At 42.4% G+C, this 17,283-nt stretch overlaps 2 protein-coding genes across 3 annotated transcripts in view; both read right to left on the bottom strand.

The window, feature by feature from the left end:
- LOC117964807 (macrophage mannose receptor 1-like) overlaps nt 1-2,142 on the bottom strand; it is a 6,260-nt gene extending 4,118 nt beyond the window's left edge. For both annotated transcript variants that reach the window (XM_059010973.1, XM_059010975.1), the window contains exons 1-2: nt 2,099-2,142; nt 237-308 (exon numbers count right to left, since the gene is read on the bottom strand). In XM_059010973.1, coding sequence (XP_058866956.1) covers nt 237-267 — 31 coding nt within the window. In that variant the 5' untranslated portion in view covers nt 268-308; nt 2,099-2,142. The remainder of the gene's footprint in view (nt 1-236; nt 309-2,098) is intronic.
- The window catches only part of LOC117433891 (macrophage mannose receptor 1-like), a 34,054-nt gene extending 16,976 nt beyond the window's left edge, over nt 1-17,078 (bottom strand). The window contains exons 1-5 of the mRNA XM_059010633.1: nt 16,973-17,078; nt 16,484-16,846; nt 13,939-13,980; nt 13,671-13,712; nt 13,537-13,578 (exon numbers count right to left, since the gene is read on the bottom strand). Of these exons, the coding sequence (XP_058866616.1) occupies nt 13,537-13,578; nt 13,671-13,712; nt 13,939-13,980; nt 16,484-16,846; nt 16,973-17,078 (595 nt within the window). The remainder of the gene's footprint in view (nt 1-13,536; nt 13,579-13,670; nt 13,713-13,938; nt 13,981-16,483; nt 16,847-16,972) is intronic.
- Between the last annotated feature and the right edge of the window lie 205 nt (nt 17,079-17,283).

Genomic DNA, 17,283 nt, shown 5'->3' with positions numbered 1-17,283 from the left:
GCATCTAAAACGTGCTGTAAAAGAGGTCCTGATTTGAAACAGACTTTTTAAAATGAATGGTGCAACAGTTGAATAGCGCAACAGTGAATGGTGCAACAGCGTAGCCTGAGAGATCCATTCCTTCATGTTGTGTAGCTCTTCTAAATCAAGAATACTTTCTTACACAACTAGCAGAATCAGTCTATTAAATTTGATCATCTGAATCATACTGATCAGTACAGCACAGTGAAACTCACCGGACATGACGAGGAAAGCCAGGCTGCACATTGCTGTTGTCTCTGATGAGCTCCGTCACTCGGGATTGTTTCCTAAAGGACAGTAAGAATAACCCATGATGCAGTGCCCATCGATACCGCGTCAAACGAGATTGTGCTGGAGACAGAAGTCCAAATACATGAATGTTTGTTTTTCACCTGATCATTCATCCTTGTCCATGACACGTTTGAGTGACTATGACTGAAGCATATGCACTTAGTCACCTAATTAGTGAGACAGTTGATTGGGCACTGGATATGGAGTGATTTCAGCTGTTGAATTGCAAGCTTGAATAAAAGCAATAAAGAATCACAGAAAAACACCAATATGCCACTTCTTGGAGGCTGGACTGGGGCAGCGTACTGTGGCTCACGGTCTTGGGTGCTCACAGCCAGCAATTTCAAACCGGGCGAGACGATATAATCAGACACACTCTGTCAATGACAGGCCATGAACTGGGAGACGTGTGGCTTCTAGGTCTCAGAGCCCACTGAACTGGCAGATGCTTATCCAGGCACTACAAGAGGAATGGGTCAGGATTCCACAAGACAGCATCCGAAACCTGGTGCAAAGCATGCGTCGCAGATGTACTGCTTGTATTGCTTCCAACGCTGCCACACACGCCACGAGCCTGTGACAGTATCCCCCGCCCCCCCATAACTTCAGACAGTAAAATGTCAATTGTTAATCAGCACAATAAAAAGTCACTGCACCTGCTCTAAAACAGAGTTTGTCATTTTTCAATCACATCTAGTGAATTTGATCCAAATATAAGTGATGCGTTTCTTTTGATGCTCATTATAGGTGCAAGGCAAAAGGGGGTCCTTCTTTTTCACTGTAACGAATGCATCTACTAATCAATGATTATTTACAAGATAATAACCTCTCTTAAAATAACGAATACAAAATGACTAAGAAAAATATGAAACAATAATAATAACAATAATCTTCACAGGAAAGAAAAAAGTGTATATAAAATAAAAATGTATAATAAAAAAGAATACTCTTAACAGTCAACAATGCATCCAAGTTTTCTTTTTTTTTATGTGAACATAAAAAAGCACAATTGTTATATTGTTATTACTATTAATGATACACGTGTAGGGTTATTTTGTGGTACGCGTTACGAAGCGGTACAGCGTGTACTGCGCTTGGTCAAGCAGAAAACAAGGATAAGCCCCTCTGGAACGGGTACCATGTACTGACCTTAAAGTTTTCTTTTTCACAATTTTGCAACTGTATGTGACTTTAACTGACAAGCAGCACATTGGGTTATCTAACACTGTAAACATATATGACTCTCGTCTTGTTTGTAGTGATTTGTGCAGTAGCCAATCACAGCATTGACAGCGTACCATTTTCTGATGTTACACGGGTCAAGTTTTGGTGGTACCACATTCTGAGGATGTGCCACTTTCTGACACTACACCAGTAATAATAATAATAATAATAATAATAATAATAATAATAATAATAATAATAATAATACAGCACATCCATGTGCAAGTTTATGCAAACATGTTAAATGTCTGCTTTTCTATTTATGTTCCTCCAGTTTCTTCAAAACAGTAACCAGTAAAGAAACTCAAGGAAAGTGCATCTTCTTTATTATTATTATTATTATTATTATTATTATTATTATTATTATTATTATTATTATTGTTTTATATTACTCTAGATAATGTTAACTTAGTATTACAGTATCGTATGTAACTATAAAGCATGGATCTAAATATAAAAACATAGAACATGCCGTCAGATATTTCTTCATTCTTTACAGTTCTGTGGTTACGATGTTCTCTGGTATAGAGCAATAAGAGATTATATTGAGAGGTTTCCTTACCAGCTAGTCCAAGAGCTCCCAAGCGTTCTCCTCTCCAGTGTCGATGGTGAAAGTGACAATATGACATCATCTCGCTTTTCATATTGAGAATGGACAGGAGGCAGGAGGCAGGAGACACGCCCTCTGGCTTGTGACAGGCACGCATTATAATCACAAGCACAGGCTTATACACAGACACCAGCAATGATGCACATTGCATTAGTTCATTTAAAAAGTGGATGTGCTTAACAAATCTGTCCGTGAAAGGCACAGAAATCCAAAGTATTGTCCCTGCATAAAATCCAGTATTATAAATGTGTGTTTCATACAAATGTATTTTAAACATTTCTTTGTATCAAGTTAGTGACTGATCAGCCAGCAGTATTAGGGTGCAGCACTCAGAAAGGGTCCCCTTCCTTTCATTTATAAACTCTGGCAGGAGGCAGGGACCCTTTGGACTGCTGCACCCTGACAGGTGAGCTCTCTGCTTTATTGGTCAGTCACTAATTAGATATATTGGACTTCTAATTACTTAGATTTCGTGTTTTAAATCTATATATATAATCTTGAAGGCATTCATGTGCAGCAAATTTTTTTTCCAAAAAGAGGTGTCGACCATAAGACACTTTATACTAATGTTTCTGCAGAATTAAAAAAAAAACAGCTGACAGCAATGATGTAAACCATGTATGCTTTCCTCGATGCCGCTCAAAGAGACGAGGCTGGTCGCACACTCACAAATCTCTTCTGCTTTCAGACTTGACTGCGAATATTAAGCATCAGATTCCTGTTACGTTTTTATTATTTATTTAAACAAAACAAGAAACAAACAGAACACGTTTCGATACATAGGCTGGGACCAAATCAAAACTCTGACAGCCCGCTAATCGCACTTAAGAAAACTGTATTTAATAGCTGTGGCACAGTGCGGAGGGGGTTGAAATCCTCCCCACGGTAAAATGTGTGGTTTTGTGTTCCGGTATTTAGTGAGGGTCATTGTACGTGTAGTTAATGCTCAAAAAGAGCCAAGTGTTTATTTTGTTTTGTGTTTATTGTTTATTTTGGTTTGTTTATTTTGTGTTTAATTAAAAAGAATTGCTCATAAGCGCCGAAAAATCAAAGTCTGCTGTGCTGGGTCAAGTTTTTAAAGGGCCAACGAACCCGAGCTGCAAGGCTCATGTTAGACGTGGTGACAGCGGTGCTCAGCCCTACAGACCAGCACAGTTGAGAATAATGGACATTGCAGAGCTGATAAGGACTCTCAAAAGGTCCACAGAGGAGATGCAGGAGATGACCCGCAGGCAGCAGGACAGCAACAAGAGATGGAGACGGGAGAACGGGATACCAGAGCCGGAGCCAACCAAGCTGGAGCTGCTGCTCCAGAAGTGGGAGCAGGCAAGCGTAGCTCCGCAGTCTCCCGAGCCAGAGGGGGAGGAGCTGCCGCTGCCCGAGCCAGAGAGGGAGGAGCTGCCGCTGCCCGAGCCAGAGGGGGAGGAGCTGCCGTGGCCCGAGCCAGAGAGGGAGGAGCTGCCGCTGCCCGAGCCAGAGGGGGAGGAGCTGCCGCTGCCCGAGCCAGAGGGGGAGGAGCTGCCGTGGCCCGAGCTAGAGAGGGAGGAGCTGCCGTGGCCCGAGCCAGAGGGGGAGGAGCTACCGCCGCCCGAGTTAGAGGGGAAGGAGGTGAAGAGCCCACCACCACCACAGCCCCGACCACCACCCCTGCGGTCCAGTCCGGCACCGCTGTGTGCAGTCCCTTGCCCCTCGCTCCTGGACACCCTGCCGGTTTGCCTGGAACGCCCTACACTACACCTGGAGCCCAGGAGTCTGCAGAACCGGTCACGGTTCTCCACCTGGTTCCCTGCTCCACTCCCCCCAAGCACCAAGACGTCGCTGTGCTGCTCCCAGACATCGCTTGGGCTCCCCCTGGTCACTGCTTCGCTCCCCCTGGGTGATTGGACGCCGCTACACCTCTGCCCGCCTCTGCAGCCTCCAGTGCCCCGGTTGTCGCTACGGTCACCCCTGACAAACCAGTGGGGTCCCTCGTCGCCGGTGCGATGTCCCTACCTGGCTGGGCCGGAACATGGACCGACCCACCCTCAAGTCCGCCCGTGGAAGAGGGCGAAAAGGGACATTGGTGGACTCGAGGGTGGGTGGTTGTGTTTTAGGGGAGGGGGTGGCCTTGGAATGGCCGGTCAGTGTTGCACACTTGGGGGTGGAGGATGTGTGGCATAGCGTTTTCTTTTTATGAGTAGAAGAAATAAGATGGTTACAAAAAAAGAAAACTCTCTCTCTATATATATATACAGTACTGTGCAAAAGTTTTAGGCAGGTGTGAAAAAATGCTGTAAAGTAAGAATGCTTTCAAAAATAGACATGTTAATAGTTTATATTTATCAATTAACAAAATGCAAAGTGAGTGAACAGAAGAAAAATCTACATCAAATCAATATTTGGTGTGACCACCCATTGCCTTCAAAACAGCATCAATTCTTCTGGGTACACTTGCACACAATTTTTGAAGGAACTCGGCAGGTAGGTTGGCCCAAACATCTTGGAGAACTAACCACAGTTCTTCTGTGGATTTAGGCAGCCTCAGTTGCTTCTCTCTCTTCATGTAATCCCAGACAGACTCGATGATGTAGAGATCAGGGCTCTGTGGGGGCCATACCATCACTTCCAGAACCTTGTTATTCTTTACGCTGAAGATAGTTCTTAATGACTTTCGCGGTATGTTTGGGGTTGTTGTCATGCTGCAGAATAAATTTGGGGCCAATCAGATGCCTCCCTGATGTTATTGCATGATGGATAAGTATCTGCCTGTACTTCTCAGCATTGAGGAGACCATTAATTCTGACCAAATCCCCAACTCCATTTGCAGAAATGCAGCCCCAAACTTGCAAGGAACTTCCACCATGCTTCACTGTTGCCTGCAGACACTCATTCGTGTACCGCTCTCCAGCCCTTCGGCGAACAAACTGCCTTCTGCTGCAGCCAAATATTTCAAATTTTGACTCATCAGTCCAGAGCACCTGCTGCCATTTTTCTGCACCCCAGTTCCTGTGTTTTCATGCATAGTTGAGTCGCTTGGCCTTGTTTCCACGTCGGAGGTATGGCTTTTTGGCCGCAAGTCTTCCATGAAGGCCACTTCTGACCAGACTTCTCCGGACAGTAGATGGGTGTACCAGGGTCCCACTGTTTTCTGCCAATTCTGAGCTGATGGCACTGCTGGACATCTTCCGATTGCAAAGGGAAGTAAGCATGATGTGTCTTTCATCTGCTGCAGTAAGTTTCCTTGGCCGACCACTGCGTCTACAGTCCTCAACGTTGCCCGTTTCTTTGTGCTTCTTCAAAAGAGCTTGGACAGCACATCTGGAAACCCCTGTCTGCTTTGAAATTTCTGCCTGGGAGAGACCTTGCTGATGCAGTATAACTACCTTGTGTCTTGTTGCTGTGCTCAGTCTTGCCATGGTGTATGACTTTTGACAGTAAACTGTCTTCAGCAACCTCACCTTGTTAGCTGAGTTTGGCTGTTCCTCACCCAGTTTTATTCCTCCTACACAGCTGTTTCTGTTTCAGTTAATGATTGTGTTTCAACCTACATATTGAATTGATGATCATTAGCACCTGTTTGGTATAATTGTTTAATCATACACCTGACTATATGCCTACAAAATCCCTGACTTTGTGCAAGTGTACCTAGAAGAATTGATGCTGTTTTGAAGGCAAAGGGTGGTCACACCAAATATGGATTTGATTTAGATTTTTCTTCTGTTCACTCACTTTGCATTTAGTTAATTGATAAATATAATCTATTAACATGTCTATTTTTGCAAGCATTCTTACTTTACAGCATTTTTTCACACCTGCCTAAAACTTTTGCACAGTACTGGGTGTATATATATATATATATATATATATATATATATATATATATATATATATATATATATATATATATATATATAAATGTTTTGTTAAATATAAAAAATAAAAGTGAAAGGAAAGGCTGGTCTAGAGCATTAACATTAATCTAACAGCGCCACCTGGACCCCGAGATTAGAACCCGGGCCTCCAAAGAGCGTTACAAGGCTGGTCTAGTGCATTAACTAAATCCAATCTTGCAACTAGCCCCCCCCCCCCCCCCCCCCGAGTCAGAGTCAGGTGACAGCCAGGACACCAGTTTTCTTTGCATACAGGTTGCTTTCCTCCATGTCATATTCTCAGACTGTTTTGCATTATCACATTTGAATCCAAGGCGCTTCACAGCACACCAGCTGTTCGCTCGTTCTTTTTTTTTCTATTTACATTGATTAGCAGAAGCTTTAACCCTTTGCATCTAGGACCCTCAAGGTGTTGTCGACTCAAACTATCTGTTGTTAAACCAAGAGGTTGGAGACATACCCTCTGGCTTCTGACAGGTGCATTAACCCACTGTGCCACAGAGCCCCCTTGACTGGAACCCAGGACTTCAGGTGCATTAACACTAACCCACTGTGCCACTGAACCCCCTTGACTGGAATCCAGGCCTTCAGGTGCATTAACACTAACCCACTGTGCCACTGAACCCCCTTGAATGGAACCCAGGACTTCAGGTGCATTAACATTAACCCACTGTGCCACTGAGCCCCCTTGACTGGAACCCAGGACTTCAGGTGCATTAACACTAACCCACTGCACGACCACTGCAGAGCTAGTGTCAGGGAGGTTCTAAGGGACGAAAATATACAGTGCACCATATATTTTCATTAGTCTGTAATCCATATAAAATAAATATATGGATCACAGACTAAAATGTATTTTAAATATATCCCATATATTTTAAACATATAAAAAGGGGCCAATTTCTATACATGAAAAGTATAAGGATCATACTTTTCTACCATATATTAATAAGATATGTTTGTTCCATAAGGGGTGTTCAGGTCATGTGATTGTTCTGCTGGCAGATGTGAAACTAACATTTACAACAGATGGTAAAAATTCACTATTTTAAAAAATGATATGCTTTTGAGATATTCATTTGTTAACTGTGTTCATAGAATGATGTTTTCGCTCATGAGTTGTATTGAAAGCATTTATACTGTGGACTAAGTTTGGAGATGCAGACGTGTTTTTTTCTTACTAACTTTCGTACTACCATTAATTTAAAAATCCAACTGGATGCCTATGATTAATATGATTTTGTGACTAATTTGACGCTATTAATATGTTTCAATATTAAATAAACCTAGTTATTAATCAAATCGATTCATCTCATTACATAATTGATTTCTTAAAATGTTTGGATATACTGTTACTTGATTGATTATTGTCTTGTTCACAGTCATCTTAACATGTTTTGCTGCTGATGTATTTATTTTCAAAAGTTTCTTTAGGTTGTGCTGCAGCTTCTGCAGCTTTTTTTCTTTTTCCTTTTTTTGGGTGGTCTATTTTACAGTCCTGCACCAGGGCACTGACTCCAGGTAAAGGTGAAAGGCTGGTCTAGTGCATTAACATGAACCCACTGCACCACCTAGACCCCCTGATTGGAACCCAGAACTTCAGGTGCATTAACACTAACCCACTGTGCCACAGAGCCCCCTTGACTGGAACCCAGGACTTCAGGTGCATTAACACTAACCCACTGTGCCACAGAGCCCCCTTTCAAGTAACTTGAAAGCTGCAACCTTTTAGGAGCTGAGAACAATTCAAAAGGTCTAATGAAGGGTTAAGTAAGTGAGAGCTCGGGGTTGAAAACCAGAAGACAGTGGAGTTCCTGAGGACTGGGGTTGAAAAGCACTGGTCTAGTGCATTAACCACCCCCCGTCCCCCCCCTGAGCCAGGTGAAAGGCAGGACACCAGCTTTGATTTGCAAACATGTCATATTTCCAGACTGTTTTGCATTATCACATTTGAATCAAAGGCGCTTCACAGTGAAGAGCAGAATCTTTAACCCTCTGTATCCAGGCTCCTCAAAACCTTGTAGACTGAAACTATTTATTTTTAGCCATTTTATTGTAATTGATTTTAAGCTCTGTTTACATTCATCCTGCTGTAGAGTTGACCTCACCGGCTGCATAGCCCCGCCCACCTCGGTGAGTCGGGCTTGCTAAACAAACAAGAGTGTGTTCTCCCCCATCTGTTTCTACCATGTTTTTTGGTGTCTGCCTTCAACTCAGCGCCGTGGCTTTGGCCCTTGTGTCTCCCTGGTGTATGCTACACGCTAACCAGGTGTGTGACCACGCTGTTAGGGTAGGCACCGTTGCATAGCTGCCCTCGGTGCACACACAGCCCTTGGTACTTTGGTATCTTGGTACGCACGGTGCCCAGCGCTACAGTGCCAATGCACGGACACGGTATCGCACGGTACTCGGTGCACGCGATGCTCGGTACGCACTAAAGTCTTACAGCACTAGTGCACGAACGCACGGTGCACGTAGCAGATATTTAGGGTTCTCTCTCTCTGTTTAACATGGATCGCAGATCCCCTTAGTACAGTTCCAAAAACTGTTGGGTGTAATGGCCGCAACCATATCAGCCATAGAGCTGGCTCTACTACTCATGCGCCCGCTCCAAGCGTGGCTCAATGCGTTCCATTTACACCCGAAGCGCGACAGACACCGTCGTCTGACAGTGTCTCGCACGTGGTCAGCAGCCCTGAGATGCTGGAGGATATCCTCCAACCTCCGCACGAATGGCCCAGAACACTCCTCTATGCGTTCTCACCAATACCGTTGCTCCCAGCCTTCTTGGCGAAGGTCCGGTTAGAGGAAGCGACAGTTCTCCTAGTGGCCCCTCAGTAGCTCAGGAGAACAGGGTTCTCGACTCTGTGCCAGCTCTTACGAGACCAGCCCTGGGAGATCCCACTTCGCTAAACCTTAAACCTGCTTAATCCACGAGATAGACGCATCAAGTGGACTAACTTTAGTACGCTGCAATCCACCCTGAAAGTCTGCTACATACATTAATAATAATAATAATAATAATAATAATAATAATAATAATAGTTTGGTTACCTCTAATCCAGTTGAGATGGTATTTTAAATACATATATTATTAAAAGAGAGCAAAGAAAGTACGCTTTCAACTTGATTGGCATTAGCCCCCAAACAATTGTTATACCAACACATATTACAAATAATGAAATGTAAGAAATAGAAAAAGATTCCTTTGATTCAGTCTAGCTCATTCAAAGTGTATTTATAGATGCAGGATCTACAAGCGTATTACCAACCTCTATTGCGCAGTAAAACAAATGTGGATATGCTTGAACTGCTTTTGTGTCAGGTAACGTTTATTACTACGTAACATTCCTTTCTAGTAACTGCATAATAACACATTGATCAGTGTAACCCCCGTCCCACACACACCTCTGGATATGAAGGACAATGTGGAACTTACCTGGTTTGCTGCCCTAACTCATCTGTACTGTAAACTATGGAAAATGCTGGGGGATTGCATGTGGATTACGAACCCCAGCGGCAACCCTGGGGGGCCACCGGAGGATTGCATGTGGATTACGAACCCCAGCAGCAACCCTGGGGGGCCACCGGAGGATTGCATGTGGATTACAAACCATCAGGCTGTAATTCTTTTGAGGCTTGTTGATGACACATAAATCACGACAGCTTCATTTTTACTGATTTATCATCGTCACCAGAAACCCGAAATGCGGCAAAACACAGACTGCTCATTCGCATTCAGTTATTTTCATGTTTTATTCTTGAATTGTTGTGCATTTTTTCCTTCTTCCTCATAAATCAATCTAATTTGTTCAGCTGATTTACTACAGCTGCTACGATTATTAATACTAATCAGCGCCGTCATCATAATACTCATTAATAATTGTACTTATGCATACTTTTTCTTGTTATCTTGACGTATTAACAGTAGGCCCTCGTTACCTTCTCCTTGTGTGAGACAGCTTCAGAACTCCTGCTTCTTCAAAATAATCTATTTGCATCTGTGGAGTAGTGGTTAGGGCTCTGGACTCTTGACCAGAGGGTTGTGGGTTCAATCCCTGGTGGGTGACACTGCTGCTGTACCCTTGAGCAAGGTACTTTACCTAGATTGCTCCAGTAAAAACCCAACTGTATAAATGGGTAATTGTATGTAAAAATAATGTGATATCTTGTAACAATTGTACGCCCTTATCCAGGGCGTCTGCTAAGAAATAAATAATAATAATAATAATAATCTCAGTTTATGTTTCAAATTGTAAATATCCATAGCACACCATACCTTTTTACCAAGTAGATGGTAGTATAACCCCAGACATCTTGTATGCAGGCTAGCTACTATATAACAGTTTTCTGGGACTAAAAATGTGTAGTTCATAATGAAATACATTTCAGGTGTTGTTATAGTTAGAGAAACAAACAAACAAACAAACAAAAGACAAATTCAGACCAAATCATTTTTTTATTTTTATACCAGCAAAACATACAGACTATCAATATATGCAGCAATACAGAATATAAATAGACAGAAGAGACTCACTCAGTACATAACATAGTTTCTATTTTGGTTAGTTAAATATGATTACAGTGTACCTATTAACTACATTCGAACACAGATTAGCATTAGGTGCAATCTGCATCATCAGAAACCAGACCCTGTTGGCTGTCCAGTTTGTGTACATTCCCTAGAGGCTGGTAGTTTCAGCTGCAGGCAGACAGACACACAAGTTTCCTCCCTCCCTCCTTCTGTCACTCTAATGTTCTCTAAACAGACACACTCCTGCGACTACCTGCAGCAGCAGGGGGGTATGAATGTCCGCTCTGCTGTAGCTCAGGGAAGCAACACAAAAGTGCAAACAAGGAAAATAAAAGTTTTCTTTTGATTTTGTTATACTGGTGCTGATGACAATATCCAGGACCCAAATACAGACACACCTTCTTAAATATGTAAAAACTAATTTAACAAGTTCAAATGTTTTAAATACTACTGAAATATGTAAGCATTATTTAAATGTGTAAAACCTACTTAAATATTATAGAATCTTTTTTTTAAAGGCAAAAAGCAGAAATTAGACAAATATTAAATAAGACCCTTTCACCCTTTCTACTTCCCTCTAACAATACATCCTATATGATGTATTACAGTTCAAACTCTCTCCAATGGTCCGGCCTCAATCAGACCCAGTGACCTACAGCACAGGTACCAGGATGCAGCAGTTTATCTACAGCCTGGCATTTTAAATAGCTGCGTATCCTGAATTAAAAAAAACAAGTGGAGGACAATGGCTTCTGAAAAGACTCCTCAATGCTGATCATAAGGAGGTGAATCATATTAGTGTTGCACTGTACAATGAAGACCATAAGACAAGCATTGTGCACTGAAGCTTGTGCAACAGTATAATGCTTCCCCACCTCACTTCCTCACAATCAGCCTCAATAAGTCTTTCATAATTAATTATTGCTCCTTTAAGATTGCTACACAGAAATTTCATCTACAGGACTCTTGCATTGCCAAACTCTGTCACATACAAGATTTTGTTTTGCTTTATTATTCACACATGCTACGTTTATACAACAAAATTTAGACTCAGATATTTCTATAACGTTTTTGTAAATCGCTTTTTATTTTTGACTAAAGTGACTTTATACTATAGAATGTTTGAGAAGCAGTGCTATAAAACCTTTCAGATGTGTTTTTAACCTTTGAAACAGATAAAGGGGAGCTTTTCATAGCAGCACAGATCATTCCACTCAGCCCCCCCATCCTCCCCCAGCACCATCTCCCCGCAGTGCTCATAGTAAGGATTGTTGGGCTCCCCAGGGGCCCAGTTAGTGTAGTTTAGGGGGGCCCTCTTATCCTTACCAGCAACCCAGTACCAGTTATCATACATAACAGTTCTGTGCAGGCCGATCCAGAATCGCGAAGCAGTGCTGTTCCTGACGAGCTCTGACACTCTGTTTTGTGCAGCCAGGCTTGTGAGGCTCACTAGGTCAGTGTAGTGATCCCTGCAGTACTGCCAAGCCTCTGGCCAGACCATACTGTCAGAGATCAGGTGGAGCTCCTCAGGGACTAGAGTGACTGGTAAAAAGATATAACAATGATAATAATAAATAAAACTAATAATGAATACAGTCACAAATACAGCTCATCCAAATGCAGCTTTGTTGAAATTCTGCTTCAGTCTGCATTTCATTATGAGAGCTGTGTGGTTCAGATTATTGGTGAGTTTAGGCTATGAAGGTCTGGTTTCACTGCACCCTATGACACGGTACCCACCTGTTACTGTGGGTGAAGTGCCAGAGAGCCAGGAGCTGGAGTGCCCAGGGGAGCTGGCTCGAGGAGAGGTGCTGTCCATCGTGGAAGGCTGCTGGGATTTTTCTCCTCCATCTGGTGTTTGGGAAGCGGCTGGCCCGGTGGTTGGAGAGTTCTGAGAGTCAGACTGAACAATGGTGGTGTCCTGTGGATCTGTAGAAATGATCACATTTGGTGGTGGTATCAGGGTGTGGGGTATATTATTATTATTATTATTATTATTATTATTATTATTATTATTATTATTATTATTATTATTTATTTCTTAGCAGACGCCCTTATCCAGGGCAATTTACAATTGTTACAAGATATCACATTATACATTATTTCACATACAATTACCCATTTATACAGTTGGGTTTTTACTGGAGCAATCTAGGTAAAGTACCTTGCTCAAGGGTACAACAGCAGTGTCCCTCACTGGGGATTGAACCCACAACCCTCCAGTCAAGAGTCCAGAGCCCTAACCACTACTCCACACTGCTGCCCTAATATATATATTAAAAGGTTGAAAGAAACTGCTGTAGTCAGTTTAATATAAAATTAAAACACACACTCAAAAGCCTTAATAGAGAGTTGCACCAGTAACTAATGTAATATACACTGGAAAACACACTCACCATCGCCTAAATATTCAACGTGTTGCACCCGCAGATAATACAAAATAAAATATTGAGAAATCAAATAACGTTTTTTAAAATGTATTTAAGAAGTTTGGTGTGTTTATGATAGAGATCAACAGTAAAATACTCTGAACCTGCAATAGGTTGTTATTCAAACTGATCTGATTTCACTCCATACCTTTAGAGGCCGGTGTAGAAAGCGACTCAGAGGGGGTTGGATCTGTTAGAAAATAATTAAATAATAATAATAAAATGATGAATCAATAAGAACAAAATAATTAAATCAATAAATACGTTTAAAAAAAAGTGTGCAGAAGGTGGGTTTGGATCCGTAAGAGAAATAAAATAAGTTATAATATATCAAATAATTGAGGACTTTATAACAAAGCCACATTCCTGCTGTGGTTATGAATCACACTAAACTGATTCCACTCCATACCTCCAGTGACTGGTGTTGAAGGAGGGCTTGAAGGTTTGGGATCTGTAAGAAGATGTGATTCAATGAAACTGTGTGTGTGCTGCTGCCCCACCAGGGCAATGCTGACAATGAGATGCAGCATTTCAGTCTGAATGAGAAACTGCACTTACCTTGAGAGACCAGAGTGGAGGGGAGGCTTGAGGATTCTGCTTCTGTAAAAAGAAAATGAGAAAAAAGAAAGTTTCTAACAAATCCAGATTCCTGCTGTGGGTTATGAATCACACTGAATTATTACACTCCATACCTTGAGAGACCGGAGTGGAGGGGAGGCTTGAGGATTCTGCTTCTGTAAAAAGAAAATGAGAAAAAAGAAAGTTTCTAACAAAGCCAGATTCCTGCTGTGGGTTATGAATCACACTGAATTATTACACTCCATACCTTGAGAGACCGGAGTGGAGGGGAGGCTTGAGGATTCTGCTTCTGTAAAAAGAAAATGAGAAAAAAGAAAGTTTCTAACAAAGCCAGATTCCTGCTGTGGGTTATGAATCACACTGAATTATTACACTCCATACCTTGAGAGACCGGAGTGGAGGGGAGGCTTGTGGGTTCTGCTTCTGTAAATAAAAAAGTATTTTAATGAAACTGTGTCTGTGCTGCTGTCTCCACCAGGGCAATGCTCACAATGACATGCTGTCTCATTCATCCTGAAGGGATCAATGTTTTTAAATACAAAACTAGAATGTATTTTCAGCACTTGTCTCTCCTGTGTGTAACAATGAGGGGTAGCTGCTCCTTGTACCCCGTTTACACGAGCCACTTTAAGCCGACTCCGAGATATCTTTTATTTGTCATGTAAACACAGCCAGCACAGGTCCAGCCAAGGTTTCATCCACATCTAGCCCAGGTCCAGCTGTCTTAAAAGTGTTCTGCTCCAGAGGGGGCTCTGCGATGGCTTTGGTCTGGTTTTGCTGTGCTGTGAACACAGCAGTCCCTGAGATGGCTCACGTTTGCCATGTACACTCGTGGGCAATGTCAACGTTGGGCCAGTTTACATGAGTGGTTTGTCTCATGAATTGGCAATGCATGTGCATGTTGGCAGGGAAAGCTCGTGAAAATGGCCCAAAAAACGATCATACTATTTTAATGGCAAAGTCTCATTTACCCGTGAGAATCAAAGAAATGCTCGTGAAATCAACATCCACTAACACACGGAAGCATGAGTTTCTCGTGAAAATGTTAATTAGCTCACTCAAGTGCCTTACCTAAAGCCACATGGGAGTAAAGTTACCATGGTCCAAAGATGGCAGCAGGAAAGGGCATGATAACCCCACTTTTTTCTCAGTGTTCCCTAAAACTTTGCATAATGCTAATCATGCCATGGATTAAATGCATTTGCAAAGTATCATACAGATTGCATTTACTAAATCTCTGTTTAAAACTGTTACTAAAAGTGGTTGATAAACTGCACCGTGGGCTTGTGAATTCAGGTGGTTACAGCTACTGTACAGTACTTCAGAATACACTTGCAAATACCTTTCCAAACAACTGTCAAAAAGACTTTATTGTAAAGTACTACTAAGTAGTAAATGTGCATAACTATACTCCTATGCAATTTGTCCTAGTTATGTCTGATCAAAACCTGTGTCCATCCTCCACTTACATTTACTGGAGCGATGAAGAGGCTCGGGTGTTAATATCCATAAGGGAAGAGGGCAGCTTGATACAATGCACAACATCAACATTGTTTAACCCACTCCCAAAATAACTGGACCTTGTCTTCACCCGTGACTGCTTCCCCCCAATTCCTCTGGATATCTCTGATATCTCCTCTCGATATCTCTGATCACCACTACCTCCTTCTCTCTGTCGCTTCCATCCCTTCCTGCTCCACCGACCCCCTCTGTCACCTTTCATCAAATCTGCCGTTCTCTCTCCCCCTCTGTCTTCTCCTCTGCTGCTCTCTCGCACCTCCCCTCTATCAACTCCTTCTCCAAACTCTCTGTTGACTCGGCTACCTCCAACCTTTTATCGTCCCTCACCTCCTGCTTCGACTCCCTTTGCCCTCTCACCCCTCGACCTGCCCGCTTCTCCCCACCATGCTCCACTAGGCTCATACTGAACTCCGCACTGCTGAAAAGAAATTGAAGAAAACGAGTCTCCCTGCTGCCTTGGATCTCTATTGCTCACTCCTCTCTTCCTTCTCTTCAGAACTCACATCCTAGCCTTGTATTTAATGTACTATGCCTTGTATTTCATTGTATTTAATGGTTTGAATTGTTTTCACTGTATAATGTATTATGCATTGTTTTCACTGTGTAATGTATTATGCATTGTTTCTCACTATCTTGTAAAGCGCTCCACTATGAAAGGTGCTATATAAAGTACATTTTGATCAATGAAGTCATGAAACAAATGAGGCTTACTTTTGTTGAATAGCAAAAATACATTTTTTTCATGTGTAAGAAAATAAACAAGAAGATGTACATCTAAGAAGAGTTGTCAAGCTGATGTGTTAATGTTTACAATAACACCTGTTTCTTTAAATGTCCACATACCCCTGAAGAAGAGACTTTGGAAGTGGACATTTAAAGAAACTGGTGTTATTTACATAGTAGACGGTACCGATATGCAAGTTTTTGATGCTGCGCTCTGTTTCTGATGGAACGACCACCTTGAAGTAGAAACACACAAATGACACAAAATGACAGGCTTGTTGCTTGAAACACTTCTGCATCTCTGTTTCGGGGAGCGGAAATATCTTTGTGCAACGGGTAGCCGATATGACATCATCGGGCACACTACAGTTCAGGAGCTATGCACGCCCATACAATGCCAAAGCCAGCTTAGGTCTGTGCTTAAGTGTGAATGGGGTGGCTCAGATGATAATAATCTTTTAATCTGATCGACTCTAGCACAGCTCTGGTCCGAGTTGTAAGTGTAAACGCACCTATAGTGACTGGTTTCTGGTTCTTCAGATCTCTACGCTTCATCCTGCCCTGCTCTAGGGGTCAGTCAGCTACTGTAGGATCAGATGAACTGGGCCTCTGAGTCCCTGCTCACAGAATGGGGTAAAAACACTGAGCTGAACAAGAACACAGACTGAACAGGAAGCCTTACCGTCAAAGCAGAAGAAGGGGAGCATCAACCTGCAATTCACATCATTCCATTCCCCTCTGGATAAATACTGATTACCCATTACACCTATCTCAACACAGTTCTCATTGCCTCCCGCATTGTTTGGTTCCCCTGTGTTCCAGTTGTGAAATGTGTAGTTATCCCCCTGGTGTGACCACTTCCATGGGTTATTGAACAGGCCTATCCAGAAGGAATAGCCCTGCGCTTTCTTCACTAGGTCTTCATTTTCACTGGCGTTCTTTATGCTGACGAGGTCGGTGTGGTGTTCTCTACAGTACTGCTGAGCTTCAGTCCAGGTTTTCAGTTCTTCAATCAGGGTGTATCTCTCAGTGATGTTGCTTGTCTCTGTAAACACAAACAGCAAATCACAGAGGCTCTAAGCCCAAAGGAAAATATCAAATTTGTAAAAACAAAACAAAAACATCTTAATAATAATACATATTCACAGTATAGAAACAGCGAGATCTTTACCTGTGTAGCACATGAAAGCTTTGATCTCATTGCAGACTCGATCCTCCCAGTGAATTGATTGAAGCACAGAAGAGCTCTGCTGTCCAGTTAGAGTAGTAGATGACATCATCGCTGTTAGACCACTGCCAGTTCTGAGTGTCATCATGATACAGCCCGATCCAGGCAGTATCAGTGAGAGAATATCCTATAATATTTAAGAGCTGCTCTGCTTCTTCCTGGCTGCGCACAGTGGCCAGGTCTGTGTGCTTCTCTCTACAGTAGCTCTGAGCTTCAGACCAGGTCATCTCAGTTTCCACAAACACATGTTTTCT

This window comes from Acipenser ruthenus, chromosome 41, assembly GCF_902713425.1.
Source record: "Acipenser ruthenus chromosome 41, fAciRut3.2 maternal haplotype, whole genome shotgun sequence".
Lineage (NCBI taxonomy): Eukaryota > Metazoa > Chordata > Actinopteri > Acipenseriformes > Acipenseridae > Acipenser > Acipenser ruthenus.
Note: the sequence above shows the minus strand (reverse complement) of the source record. Positions and strands in the feature narration are given on the sequence as shown.